Source organism: Lonchura striata, chromosome 2 (assembly GCF_046129695.1).
Source record: "Lonchura striata isolate bLonStr1 chromosome 2, bLonStr1.mat, whole genome shotgun sequence".
Classification (NCBI taxonomy): Eukaryota; Metazoa; Chordata; class Aves; order Passeriformes; family Estrildidae; genus Lonchura; species Lonchura striata.
In genome coordinates this window covers 79,200,208-79,214,044 of record NC_134604.1, presented here as the reverse complement: position 1 = coordinate 79,214,044, position 13,837 = coordinate 79,200,208, and the positions used below count along the sequence as shown (strand labels likewise).

Sequence of the window (13,837 nt, the reverse complement as noted above, 5' to 3'; positions counted from 1 at the left end):
GCTGGAAGTTACCCAGGGGCTGACAAATTCAAATAAGATAGATTAGTCACAACAGGACTTCTGTATGTCTCTTCTGATAAACTGTGGTATTTTCTTCCAATTACCTGCCTGTGGCTGGTTTTGCATGGTTTTTTATACTGGTATATGTACTACTTACATATCCTTCTGTATTAGCCATTGCTATACTGTACATGTTAACATTTTTTTACATTTACTTTTAACATTCTTATATTTGTGTTACATCTGATTTACATCTGTTTTTTGGCATTTTAATTAGAATTCTGAAGTGATGACAATTAATTAAATGTTTACCTGCCTTTCTCTTTGAAGCAAAAAGCCTTAGTTGAATTACTGTTTAATCTAGAGCAAAGTTCATATGCATTTTCTTTCTCCTATTTTCTTTTTTTTTTTTTAATGTAGAATCATAATTCTGTAATTACCTGGATATATTCTTTTTGTCCTTGTTATCAAATACAAAACTATGGCGCAATAATGAGGATTCATGGAAGGGTAGTAGCAATGAATGGAAATTGCATACTTTGAAAAACATTTAAAAGTTCAGCACTCTACCATTATTATACCATAGCCATGAATATGTATTTTACTGACATTCACAAAGTAAGATGGTAAATGCTCTGGAAATAGCTGAGGATATTGACTGCAGTCATTTGAGCATTAAGAGAAATTCTGAAGAAATTTTGGAGTGTCACAGGAGAACATTGGTTTTGAATAGTTGCTCTGGGAAGGTTGTAGGATTAATTTAATAGATGTCTGTATGTTTTTTTCTAAATCAGATTAGTCTTTACAAGCTTTTACCTGGTCATTTTATCCAATGAAGAACGCTTCTTCTACCGTGTACTTATCCAGACTGTGGTTAACCTGTTTTCTACAGCAGTTTCACAGGTGTCTTGAACCTAAGTGAAATAAATGCTTTTAGTTACTTTATACCTGTCTGTTTCTATTCTCTGCTCAAATACTTTACCAAATTTTTCAGATATGATGCTTTATGTTATACCAGACAAACAAGTCTCTATCTGCATGTTATGCTCCAGATGTTTTCTGATTTAATTAATTCCTTAGAAATGCAATGAAATCCACAACACACATGCTTTCATGGACCTGTGGACTCTTAGTATCTTCAAGAGCTTTGACCTCTTTTTCCTTTTCTTTTTTTTTCCTCCCTTCTAAATACATGCTTGGTTCCATCAGTCCTTAAGTAGTCTTCCATTTCAGTTAAATATTAGAATTATAAATAGGTTTGACCTGCTATACTGGCAGCAGTATTTAGAATGTTCAAATTGTTAGAGCTTCTGCAGTGAACATTTTTGACCAAAGTATAGAGATAGTGTTAGTTTTATATGCAATTCATTTTCCACAGACAGATGCACAAGTGGACCTATGTCCACAGTGTCCTCAGGCACAAGGGGGAAGGAGCAACTCAGGAACTGAGTTTTCACTGGAGAATTTCAGTGTTCTGTTTTAGTTCAAAGTAAACATGTATTTTGTAGCAAAACCAGACACTGTACTAAAGAATTACTTTCCCCAGCTGTTGTGCAGTACTTTATTAAATCAGCCACATTGCTGAGTTCTTCCTGCACAGACCACAGTGTTAATCCTTCCTTCATAACTTCATTAGAAGCATTCTTAGAAATCTTCTGTCAGGAAGCCAATAAAAATGAAATTTTATTTTTGTACTATTTTCTACTTGAGGATTCAGCCTGTATTATTTAAAACAACTGGACTCTCTTGAACTTAGGGTTTGGTTTGGCCTTGATGGTGCTTTTGTCTACTCCGTCTTGTGACCATAGGGAACTGTGTCATATTAATTCTTCTTGGAAGTGTGAAGTCCTGACTTAGAAAAAGAGGCAAAACAAGATTAAAAACTCTTTCAGGACTTCATTTCTCTGATGATTGGAAAATACCTGAATTCAGCCTATCTCAATTTCATGTCTACTTTTTTCAATGCCAGTATTATCCTTTGCCTTTCTTTATGGCCAGAGACAAGTGCATAGTGCTATTTTTCCCTATGGTGTGAGCTGACAGGTGTTTACAATACTGTAGCCTGGTCCATTCTAGAGCTGAATGGTTGATATCTATATGTACAGGAGTTGGTCTTGATCTCCACTGACCCTGTGAGTCACCCCTGTGACCCTAAAGGTAAATCAAAAGTATGAGACTTTTCAGTCCAAAGTTTCCATGAGCATTGCATCACATCCCAAGGATGTGATTTCATAACCCAGTATAGAAGGAATGTATGGCAGGTGGGAATGTCAGCCAGTGCAAGATGCTAAGGATGTGAGCCTATTTGGGATAGTGCTGAAGGTGTGTGCTCGGGTTGGAGGGAGCCGGGCTTGGTGCAGGCACATCCATCCAAAGATCGGGGAGCTGTAGCTACAGTGTTTCATTCCATAAGTGCCCACAGGAGAGCTGCTTTGGAGTAGCCTCAGGCTGTGGTTTGACATGTGATGAGACCCAAGCAGCAATTGCTCAGGATGAGGCAGGGCACATAAATGTGTTACTGTCAGTGTCACTGAGGGTGGTACAGAATGATGAAATTATACCAGCTTAATGCCTTTGGGACAACTTTATGCTGGAAATAAAAGAGCTCTGGTGCAAGCTAGGGTGCAGACAGGCAATGCCAGTTAAGGTGTTCAACGTATCATTACAACATTAAGCCCTCAACAAAAGGGTGATTTTAAGAGGCAGACTCAGCTTATAGGAAATCAGTACTTTGTGTTGTATGGCTGTGGTGCATTTAACACAGTAGTCAGAGCATTACAGAGTTAATTTATCATTAAATCACATCCTGCGTGACATTTTATTTATTCCCAGTGTTTTTTACATCTCTTACTTTACAGAAGTTAGAACCACAACCTATGACTCATGAATGCTTCCTTTATGGAAGAAAAATACAAATGTTTTATTTGCTGAAAAATATGATTTAACCAGTTCAGAAGCAATGGAACTTGGATTGGCACCACCACTCCTACAATACTTTCCAGGCAAAACCCTAGTGCAAGGTGCTTTTTGAATTTTGATCTTCATTTCTTTGTAGTGTCTATGTGCAGCCCAAGCAAATACCGATTACTTTATCCATGTTAATATATATATATATATTTTTTTTAATAACTAGTAAAGTTGCTGCACTGGCTTTAGAGAATTCTTTATTGCTGGAAAATTAGAGAAAATTAGTATGAACCTAAACAAGATATCTATTTGAAGGTCAAGCTCATTGCCAGGCCACTCCAGGATTGAGTCACCTGTTCTTGTTCCTTACAGATGCTTAGCTGATGTGTTCTTAAAGAATTCCAAGGAGACAAACTCTCAGTTATTCCAGTGCTTGTTATTGTCTGCTAGCAATTGTTTCTTCTCTATTATAGTTATCTCTGACGCGAGCACATGAATCCTACTAACAGCGCTTAGTTGGTAGTTTTGCAAGCTTCTTAGGAAAATAACTTGCAAGGGTTTTAGTGCCAGGGTACCAGAGATCTGCCTGACGGTCAGTTTTGGAAGCAGATATTTCTTTGTGGTTCTTGTGTCACATTTTTCTTCATTTAGGAAGCCCATTTCCGAGAGGTTGTAGAATTAATGGGTCTGGAAATAGTTGTGCTTTTTTTCCTCATGACTGCATCTCATACTATTAATCTGTGGGTTTTTTAATGTGGCAGGCAATTTAGTAAGTGTTTTGCAAACACCATGTTGATAAAATATACCATTTTCCCAGCATCTTTTATGTTTTGTGGGCATTTAAAGGGTAGAATCTCAGAACCATAAATTTAACCTTGTTTCTACCAAAGGAATGATAAATTCCTCTTTTGCTTCAAGTAGCATTTAGGCCTGGGTTGAAAATTTTTAATTTGTGTCCTTCCATGTCCCAAAGAATCTGACTATATCCAGCTGTCTGAATATCAGCTCACATGTCTGACTTTAGGCAGTATGATTGAAAAATTTGGAACATAATTTTCTTCTCCAAAATATTACAAAAATATACTGGCAAAACTTACAAGGATTAGGATTTGTTTCTTGTTATGAAAAATATGGGGTCATAATGTAACAACACAAAATTTCTACCCAAGCCATGGTAGCATTTGCAGACACATTGCTGAGGATAATAACATGTTTATAACATCCAGCACCAAATATCTTTATATATGCTTTTAGAGGTGCCTTTGACTTCGGTGAAGGGAGTGGGCAGACTTCCAAAATTGTTTTTTTTTTTTTTTTAATTGAAGAGTAGACAAAGAGGTAGTCACTGTGAAGTAAATGACATGAAGAAAATCAGCCCTGAATTTATGCATAGTACTTGTTTGCACCTTCAGATCTAAAAGCTCTGATTTTATTTCACCCACTGAAAATTATTTTCATATGGAAAATGAGATCTCTTTACCTCATCCTTTGATAAAAAAATTACTCAGAGTAGGTCTGATGTGTATTTCTTGTGAAACTGCTTCAATGAGCAATGCCAAAACTTATTTTTTCATACACAGCCTTTCTTCTCAAACCACATGTTGTTCATGTGTCTCAGTACAAAATGCCACATTCCCACTTTAGCAGAAAGCTTTGAAGAAAAAATATGTTAAATATCATTGGTCTGTAGAAAATTAATGCAGCTTTGAGTCAAAGCACAGAGTTGACACACACCTACTCAAAGAATAAACATCTTTGCAGGTAAACTTGATGCTGAAAAAAAAAAGAAAAAGGCCTATCTGATAAAAAAAAAACCCACACTGATTTGACAGTGAGAAATCCCAGAAATTTCTGTTATGGGTGTGTGGGATTATTTTCAGTAGTGCATAAAGATCAGAAAGAAGTTCTGCAAAAGCAGATAATACTGAAAACAAGGTTTAAACAGAGTGTATTAAAACTTTGGAAATTCTCTCTCCCAAGAAATACCTGGCAGTTTATACAGCTTTTCTTGCCAAAGGTTTTGATTTTCATCTCCTAATAAACCTACCAGCTGCTTTATTCCATTAGTGCTAGTCTTCCAAGAATTCTTTTGATAATCAGTAGATCTCTGGTCATGCAAATACTTTAAGACAGTTCAGAATTAAAAAAAAAAGTCAGATGTTACAAGAATTGGTTTTCTTTCCAATTTAGTATTTTGTTTTCTGAAGGAAAGGAAAAAAAGTTGATGGCTTTTTGCTGACATCCATGTACTTTTTTATTACAAAAAAAACTAAAAACAAACAGGTTCTTTGTCTTTTGACACCCAGCTGTTTTAAAATCAGAAATCTTTAAGATAGTTTCATCTTAGACATTGATTGTGTCACTGCTTGAGGAGAGTCTCAGAGTCCCTAACTTAATACAGCCATCTCTAAACCAGGACAATATGCTTATCTCATAAAGGTGCTGTGGGATTCAGTGTGCTATAAGCTCACTAAACCATTTGTCTGTGTCTCCACACTCTTACTGCATGTATTAGGATAGTGGGCAAACCAGTCCCTCACATCAACAAAGTAGATGAATTATTTTCCTTCTAGTGGCATGTAAAAGGCACCAGGGAGTACTTAGTAACAGATAAACAAGTCATTGAATGAATTTCATTTGGGTTTTCTTGAAACAGTCAATCATAGAGCTTGTTCCTTCCATTTAGGAGGGAAAGTTATTGTCTCTCTTCAGTTGCATTAGTATGTTAAGATGCATTTGACACTGTATATTTGCTGCTGTTATTCAGATGCATGAAGGCTAATGAGATTTCTAACATGTATCGGTTTTTATAATGTCTACTTAACCAGCTTTATTGTCTGTTATTTTTTCTTAGAGAAATGCATTGATCTAAGTGCTGCTACTGTCTTATGCTCATTGAATGCTCAGCAGGTCTTGTTAGTTGGGATTTTCTACTGTTACCCTTTGGTGAAACTTTTATACAAGAATAAAATCTTGTTCAGATGTGCACTATAGCTAAAGCAAATCAAATTTTGATTCTTTGTGGGGGGATTTTTAAAAGCATATTATTTAAGATGACAGCAGTTTTGCCACCGATTGTGCACCTGCTTTTGAAAATGTTATCCATTCAAAAGAAAGGCGCTGACCTCTTCATTTTGAGACAGCAAGTACATCCTCAGAGAAGCACCTGCAATTCATAGGTTATGCCCAGAGGAATCAAACAAAACTGAAATAGAGCTTTAGGACAAAGCAGCTTTGCTGTTTCATGATTGTATTTAAAATAAATTAGATTGTCTGTCACTATTGGGAAAGCATGTAACAAGTGAATAGTTTTGATTAACAGTCTATAAAATTAAGTGCTGAATTTGCATGCTTTATGTCAAAAAAGATTTGCATATGTTGTTTTCTCTCTAACAAAGTAATCTATCACTACCTTGTTTTTAATAGTAATTCCCAGCATTTGGCTGAATGGCAATCCAAATACATCATATCTGTACTAAGAACTCTGCCTTAAACTCTTCTCTTTAATATGATAACCCTTAAAGTGTTCCTTAAATTTGAAATGTAACAATCTTGGGGAATTTCTAAATTCTGATTTCCGGGCTGCCACTTTTACTCTATAAATGTGTCTACATATGTAATGCATTTTAAAGAAAGAAGTAATAGTCTTATAAAAAGACAGTTCATTTTCAAAGGAATAAGTTATTAAATTATAGAGATTCCTCCATTGAACTTTTTTTATATTATACAGTGTTGTCATAACATTTACTGTAACAGGCATTGACTCCACTATGACTGTACTTGAAATCAGAGGCGTTTGGAAAGACTGAGGTGGTGGCTAGCCCATCTTCACAGTGTTCATCACTCAAAGCCAAGGCCTAAGGATTTCTGTATTCTTGGTTTCTAGGTCTGTAGAGTATTTTTACAGTTTGATAAGAAAAAGCCCAGCTATGGCGGAGTCATGCTTCTAGGCTTCAGCCTGAAGCTCTGCCCATTTTGTTGAAGATGAGACTCCAGAGGTCTGAGAAGAGTTGTGTCCTTAAGAATACTCTCTAGAGCGAAGGAGAGGTGGGAGGCTTGACTGTGCTGCAGAGCTTCCAGCTAGCTATGTGTGCTGCAGCTCAACATTTACTTGATTCTCATCAGCTGCCACTAAATTTGTAAAGTTGCCTCCCCACACTTACAAAAGTGATTGTAAGACAGACAGTCCTACAGCTGTCTAATTGCCAAAAGGAAAAAGCAGACAGTATTTCTGCACATAAAGACAGATTATGAGCTCTGCTGACATTTTGGATTACTATTTTTTAAGTTATTTATGAATCTATAGCTATTTTCATTAAAAAATTATTACAGAAAAGCAGATATAAATGCTGTTCTGCTAAATGTCCATAAACAAAGTACACATAAAGTCATTCTGAAGAATGTTCATCTTTCTTTACACCCTGGACTTGTTCAAAAATGTAAAGCAGATTTCTCTTTTCAAAGCATAAAATATTATCAGGGAACTTAAGTACTATCACATGTAAGACGCTAATGGTACAACTAAGAGTGGACTTCTTTACCCGAAACGTGCTCCTGTTTAACTCTGTGCAGTCAATACATGTGGCCAGCATTGCTACATTCATATTGGTAAGCTGACTTCTGAATATTGTACACATTTCTAAAATACCTGCAAGCAGTGCAGGCAAGTTAATTTTTTTTTTCCCAGAAGTTGACTGGTTTAGCTGAGGTGTTAGGGTATGGGTTGGACTCAATGATAGTGAAGGTCTCTTCCAACCTAGTGATTGTGTGAATTCTGTGATTTTCTGTCTTTTCATTACCAAGTCTATAGATCAGATTGCATTGATCCTAGAACTTTTATTTCCGTATTGATGCTTTTATCTGTACAGTCTCTGTTTATAGTCTTTTCTCATACATAAAATGTTCATCTTCTTTTAAGCAAATAGATTTTCAAAATGAAAAATCAGTGACACATCACTACTGTATATTTTAAGTCACTATGCTTAGCAAGGATTGAAAGACTGTTCAGACTGGCAGTGTGGGTTTTTTTTCTGCTGTTGTAAATCAGTTTTTCAGCAGCTTAGTATCAGGAAAATGGCCCTGGGGCTTGAGGTTTCAACAAAGAAGAGCATTGGCATGTTTTGAGGCTTTTTTCTTTTCCTCCTGATTTTTTCTGGCTGGCAGACTGGCTGGTGAGAGTTGGTTTGCGAAAGTAAAATAGGTTGCTCACTCAGGGGCAAGCAACCCCATGAAGCCATTCAGGATTAGTTGATTTTTTAGTTGATTTCAGTCCTGTCTGCCAGCTGCATCCCAGAGATGGTAACAATTTTGTCCTTGCATTTCTGGACAATTTTTAGTCCTTTCTAGTTTCACTGAAGCAATAGTGTAAAACACTTGGAAAACCCTGACCACATGCACTGTTTTACAAATACCTTAATAATGAAAGATAAATTAAAAGCCGACTGATCAATTGAAATACCCATGCCCTGACGAAACATCCAGCTTTGTGATTTTATAAGTGAAGGTAAGCAGGGCAGAAACAGGCATGATAACATTTCCATAGCTGGGGCAGAGCTCATTGCTTTATGAGCAGTCACTCCCAGAGCCGTGTTACGGAAGGCTGCGTTTCAGCGTGCAGCACAACAGAGCGAAATTAGACAGCAGCACCTGCCAGAAGGCGGCTTCGTTTTGCCGGCAAATAGGAGAATCAACCCTTGTACCGGCGCAGCGAGAGGTTGACACAGTCTGCTCTCCGGGTGGGCGCTCCGCCGGCTGATGTTCCAGATGTGCCCGAGGTGCACGACTCCCATCTAGCGGCTGCTCTAAAGTAAGGGAAAGGAGCGCCGCACTGCCTGGCATCTGGTGCGTTTCATGCGTGGCCCTGGGTAGTGGCTTAAGCTTTTATTAACAACGCACGGATTTTTACTTGCCTGAATAATCCCTGATTAAAGAAAAACAAGAAATTAAGAAATAAAACTTCTGGGGGTTTTTTGTTTGTTTGTTTGTTTGTTTGTTTTTGGGGTTTTTTTGTTGTTTTTTTTTTTTTTTTTTTTTTTTTACATAAAGTGACCCTCCTGTAGATTTTCTTTCTCAGCAGCTCCACAGCAGTCACAAGAAATCTGAGAAAATCCTAACATGGTAAGCCATAAACATAAATTACACATGCAGAAATTGCTGGTGTTAATGCATAACTAGACTTAAGTTTTCAGTTTTTGCATCTCACTTGAAATAGCTACACATAGCACAAAGATAATAAGTCCTCAGCACCATACATTCTCTTCCTCAGATAATATGGAATTTTGAATCAAGAAGCAAGAATGCTTCATTGAGTTAGGAGGAAAGGGTTCTGTTTCCCAACTCAGTGAATTTTTCTTGTGCTCTTTTTTCTCTGCTCCTTTAATTCTGCTGTTATAAAACTACAGAGTTATTCAGTGTACTCCCTTTTTCATGATGTTCATTTGCAGAATGAACTGGATGTAGAAAGAGATGGTGTTGCAGAGCATGGTGGTGTCAGAGTCACAGAAACAAACAGAAAATCCTGTGTGTTTACAAAATGTGCATAAATATAAAATACAGTACATTAAAGACCATCCCTGCATAGTAATACTATTTTTCTGTTAACTTTGAGTCCTTTTGTTTTTAAAAAATACACACTGTCTATATTCCTTAGTCATTTAAAATATAGGGTTTGTCAGGATAGGTGATTTAACTCCCCTAAGAAAAATCATCACTTTTTTCCCTGGCTCTTCTAATTCTTTTTGCTTCCCTGGTAATCTATTCATCAGCAGAGCATGGAAGAGCCAGGTTACTTTGCTTCCTGATTAGGCACAGATACCATTAGAACTTTATTACAATTATTTAGGTGTTTAAGCAATTATTTTCTCCACACCCCTTCAGACTAATGTTCCCATCTTCTAGATATGAAAGGCACATGTATTGAAGAAGAAATAAGCCCCCTGCACTCTGATCCTGAATCCCCATATACTAAACGTACCCTATCAGTAAGGATACAGTCTGTCTCTGATTGCTGTCTTGTCTTCTATACAGTATGGAGCTAGTGAAAATGTCACATAAATTGAGCAAGATTCAATCTCTTTCCCAGTATTTCACAAAATATTTCATTTTCTAAACTTTTTTATTTTCTTTTTGGTATTAGCCATGTACATTTCCAATGGTAGAGGTGTTTCTTGCTTAGATAAAAGTAGTAATTTGAGATTGATAGAGCTTACGATGTTGATTTATTGAGTTTTAATCTCTACTGAGAAATGTTTTCCTTTTTTTTTATTTAACTATCAATGTGTTTAAAGGAATTGTCTTATCATTACATCAAAATTGAATTTATTAGACAAGTTCAAGCAAAACACAAAAACTTCAAAGCAAGTTGCTTTATTTGCCACTTTTGTCATCAGGAAGTTCCTCCCAAATTAATATTGAATGCCTTCAGTGTTTAACCATTTACTGAAATAAATAGGAAAATGATCATAAACATTTCCTAGATAGTTTTATATCTCATATTCAGCAAGTTGCCCATGCCAACATGCTTAACCTGATGCGCAGTGTCATAACAACCATGTGTTTAATTCTCTTCATTATTCAAAGCTTTTTCATGGCTAAAAAGTCTTGCTGATGCCTGCAGTTAGATTGCATAAATGATGGTCCTAACATTCAGGACTTTGACAAGAGGTGACTGCATTCTGAAGTAGTGGAGCCTGTTGTGTATTGAGTAGCCAGGCCCTGCAGGTTTCAAGTCCTCATTCCCTGTGGCACCCATATTCCTGCTGCAGAGGGATCTGTGTGCTCATATGCCTTAACCATGAGACTCTCAGCACTCTGCTGTCATTACTTAAGCCTTTTGAACTAGTAGGAAAAGACACTTTGTCACTGATAGAATACATACATCTGTGGAAAACAACAAATTTGCCATTTGATCTGAGGGGCATATGTTAGGTTTCATTTATGGCAGTATTCCCATGTCTGTTTTTTTTGGGATGTATCCTACCATCACCTAAAATTTTGATACTTTCTCACCGTCCATATGGCTTTGAACATGGTGAGAAAAACAGAGTATGTTGCTGTGAGAGGACAGTCTTTTAATAACTTACTCATTGGCTTTAGTAAGATGTAGTCCAAAATGAAAGAAATAATCAGAAAAAAACTGAAGAGCAACAACATGCAGTAAGCTTGATGTTCACTAAGAATAACTCTTCTTTTTGAAGGCAAAACTTTTTATGGTGTTACATCCCTTATTCTGCATCCCTTATTCTGTATGAAAGAGGATTTCCAAGAGACAGTGAACAGCATGGTCCCTGGCATCAGTAATGAGTTTTATTACTTTCTAGTCACATATGTTAAGCAAGAATGTATATTCTTAAGAAGGATTGCTTTCAAACAGTCTTAAGTGTACCTCTACCAGTTAAACACCATAGAGATATTTTTACTTTAGTGTCACAGGCAAACTCATTTTAATTGGGTTAATTGTGTATTTTTGTCCATTCACAGTATTGCTTTACTGTGGCAGATGGCCCAGTGATGTGTTATAAATACTTTGCATGACAGCCCCTCTGTTTTATTAATCTTCACTGTGACTTTCCCATTGGTAATGACTAATGGCAGTTTCCTAGCCAGCAACTTTTAATAGAGTCTCTTTTTTCCCTTTAATCTCTGCCTGTCCTCAACAGCACTGTTTTGTTCAATAATTTAATCAGTTCAGCAACAGTATATTATTAGACAATTGAACCATTACTTTTTGAATTTTTGAAATGTAAAATACCCATGAAGTAATCTCTGATGAATATTTCAGCATTGATAGAGACCACTTTTCTTCTAAAGAGATATTAAAGGTTTTGCTTTCTATGCTTGAATGATTTTCCTTTCCTTTTATTTTCATTTCTTTCCCTTGGTCCTGAGAACAATATGCAGTAATAAGCAAGGAATTCAATAACTAAAAAACCTAACAGTTTTTACTACCCACCATGCCCATCTTAGCCATTTGACACCTATCTATCAAAAGTACATGTTATACAGAAAAAAATCAATTTTTTCCTCTCTCCTCTCATCAGTGAAGATTTATCTGCAGAAGGGACACCCTGAGACAAAACTGGTTCCAGGTTCATCCAGTCCCTGTTAGCAGACAAAAGGATATAGATGTTGCAAATTCAGCACGAAAATAGTAGTACTGAGCTTCTTACAGGCTTCTGTGATTTTTTGGGAAACTCCTGGATTCTGAAATTTCTGCCCAGAACCACTTCTTTCTTTGTGAAAAGGATCAGATAGTCAGCTTTCTATCTTTATGTTGCTGGCAGCTGCTGTGTTTTGCTCCTCATACTCCCTCTCTTTTATCGAAGACTTTCCGTAAAACGAAGCAGTAGTGGAGCAGAGCTGGCGGGTGGCTATAGGACAATTCTGTGATTTCACAGCAGTTTGTGAGATTTCACAGTTTAATTTCACAGTTTAATTGTGTTTCTTCTTGGAACAAAAAATTGCTTTAAACAAGAATGACTTACAAGCCATAACTGGTCTATATTTTGAAGCCTTCATTGCAGAGATAAGGAAGAAGGCCAAGCTGGCTAAAGCATATTATCACTCAGACAGTAGGCTGAGTTTCAACTTTATGTTTAAAATTAGTAGCTTTATAGCTGTTATTCAAAAGTGGTTTCTGCACAAAAAGGCCTCATAATTTTCCTTTCATCTTCTCTCTACCACCCTCAGAGTGGTAGCAAGTTCAACTTTAAAATGCTTTCTTAAGGTAACATATGTATGTTAACATAGCTACTACATGGATTTCAAAACAGTTCAGTAGTTTGCTGTAGATGCTTACCTGTACTGGCTAGTGTCGGGCACCTTCTTGATGTATTGCTGCTTGCTCAGTGTTGCTGATATTAAAAGTGATTTCTTTGACCTACTGAATGTTGATCCTTGTTAGATCTGCCTTTTCTCAGGGATGCTGCTGAATGCAAATTTTGCCTTTGGAGACATTTGTATATTGCCGGTGAACTCTTTTAAAGGATTTTACATGTCTGTCTAGGGAGGGAATGGAGTCAGTCTGATCTGATACAAAACCAATTAATATTCAATTGCAAAAGGAAGAAATGTAGAAATGCACCTGAAAAACTTTGAATGAGAAGAGGAGAGCTGACACCCTTTAGAGAAAACAAAAATAGGATAGATAAAAGTTTGTTTGCTGATACTGAATACTTTCATGGAGATGTAATGCCAAACATTTTCATTTTTTCCTCTGACAGGCACAAGTATATTTACTGTTTATGAAGCTGCTTCCCAGGAAGGCTGGGTGTTCCTTATGTATCGAGCAATTGACAGTTTTCCCCGATGGCGTTCATATTTCTATTTCATCACCTTAATTTTCTTTCTGGCCTGGCTTGTTAAGGTACTGAAAAATATGTCTTTTTAAATTGGTCTGAAATATAAATCATATTAGAATTAATTTCTTCTCTTTTCTGCTTGCTGAGCTTTGTGTCAGCCATTCTTTCTTTTTCATTCTCCAGAATGTTTTTATTGCAGTCATCATTGAAACGTTTGCAGAAATTAGAGTGCAGTTCCAGCAGATGTGGGGGTCCAGGAGCAGTACTACTTCAACTGCCACCACCCAGGTGAAGCTCTTGAGATTCTAAGATTCTTTGGGGATTTGATTTGGTTTAGTTTATGAATTAACAGTAAGCAAAAAATTCTTGTCATATATGATATATTTGACTTTGCATGGTGCTAACTGTATTCTAAACGTGATATATGCATTTTGATAAAAAATTAAATTCTTGGTTGCATTATATAGCTAGTCTTTTTTAGAAAGGAATAATAGAGAAGACCATAATACAGTTTCCTATATGGCTAGGTATGCTATTGCTGTGTTTGTATTATTTTTAATAAAGTACGATAATGCTTTTTTATCATGTAATTGAACCACTATGTGGTTTGAAGTCAGAGTTGCTATTGGATA

The 13,837-nt window shown here is 36.5% G+C and overlaps 1 protein-coding gene across 5 annotated transcripts in view; it reads left to right on the top strand.

Annotated features, from left to right (window-relative positions):
* NALCN (sodium leak channel, non-selective) overlaps window positions 1-13,837 on the top strand; it is a 231,773-nt gene that overhangs the window by 70,956 nt on the left and 146,980 nt on the right. For all 5 annotated transcript variants that reach the window (XM_021530247.2, XM_021530244.2, XM_021530245.2 and 2 more), the window contains 2 exons: window positions 13,128-13,270; window positions 13,389-13,493. In XM_021530247.2, the coding sequence (XP_021385922.2) occupies window positions 13,128-13,270; window positions 13,389-13,493 (248 nt within the window). The remainder of the gene's footprint in view (window positions 1-13,127; window positions 13,271-13,388; window positions 13,494-13,837) is intronic.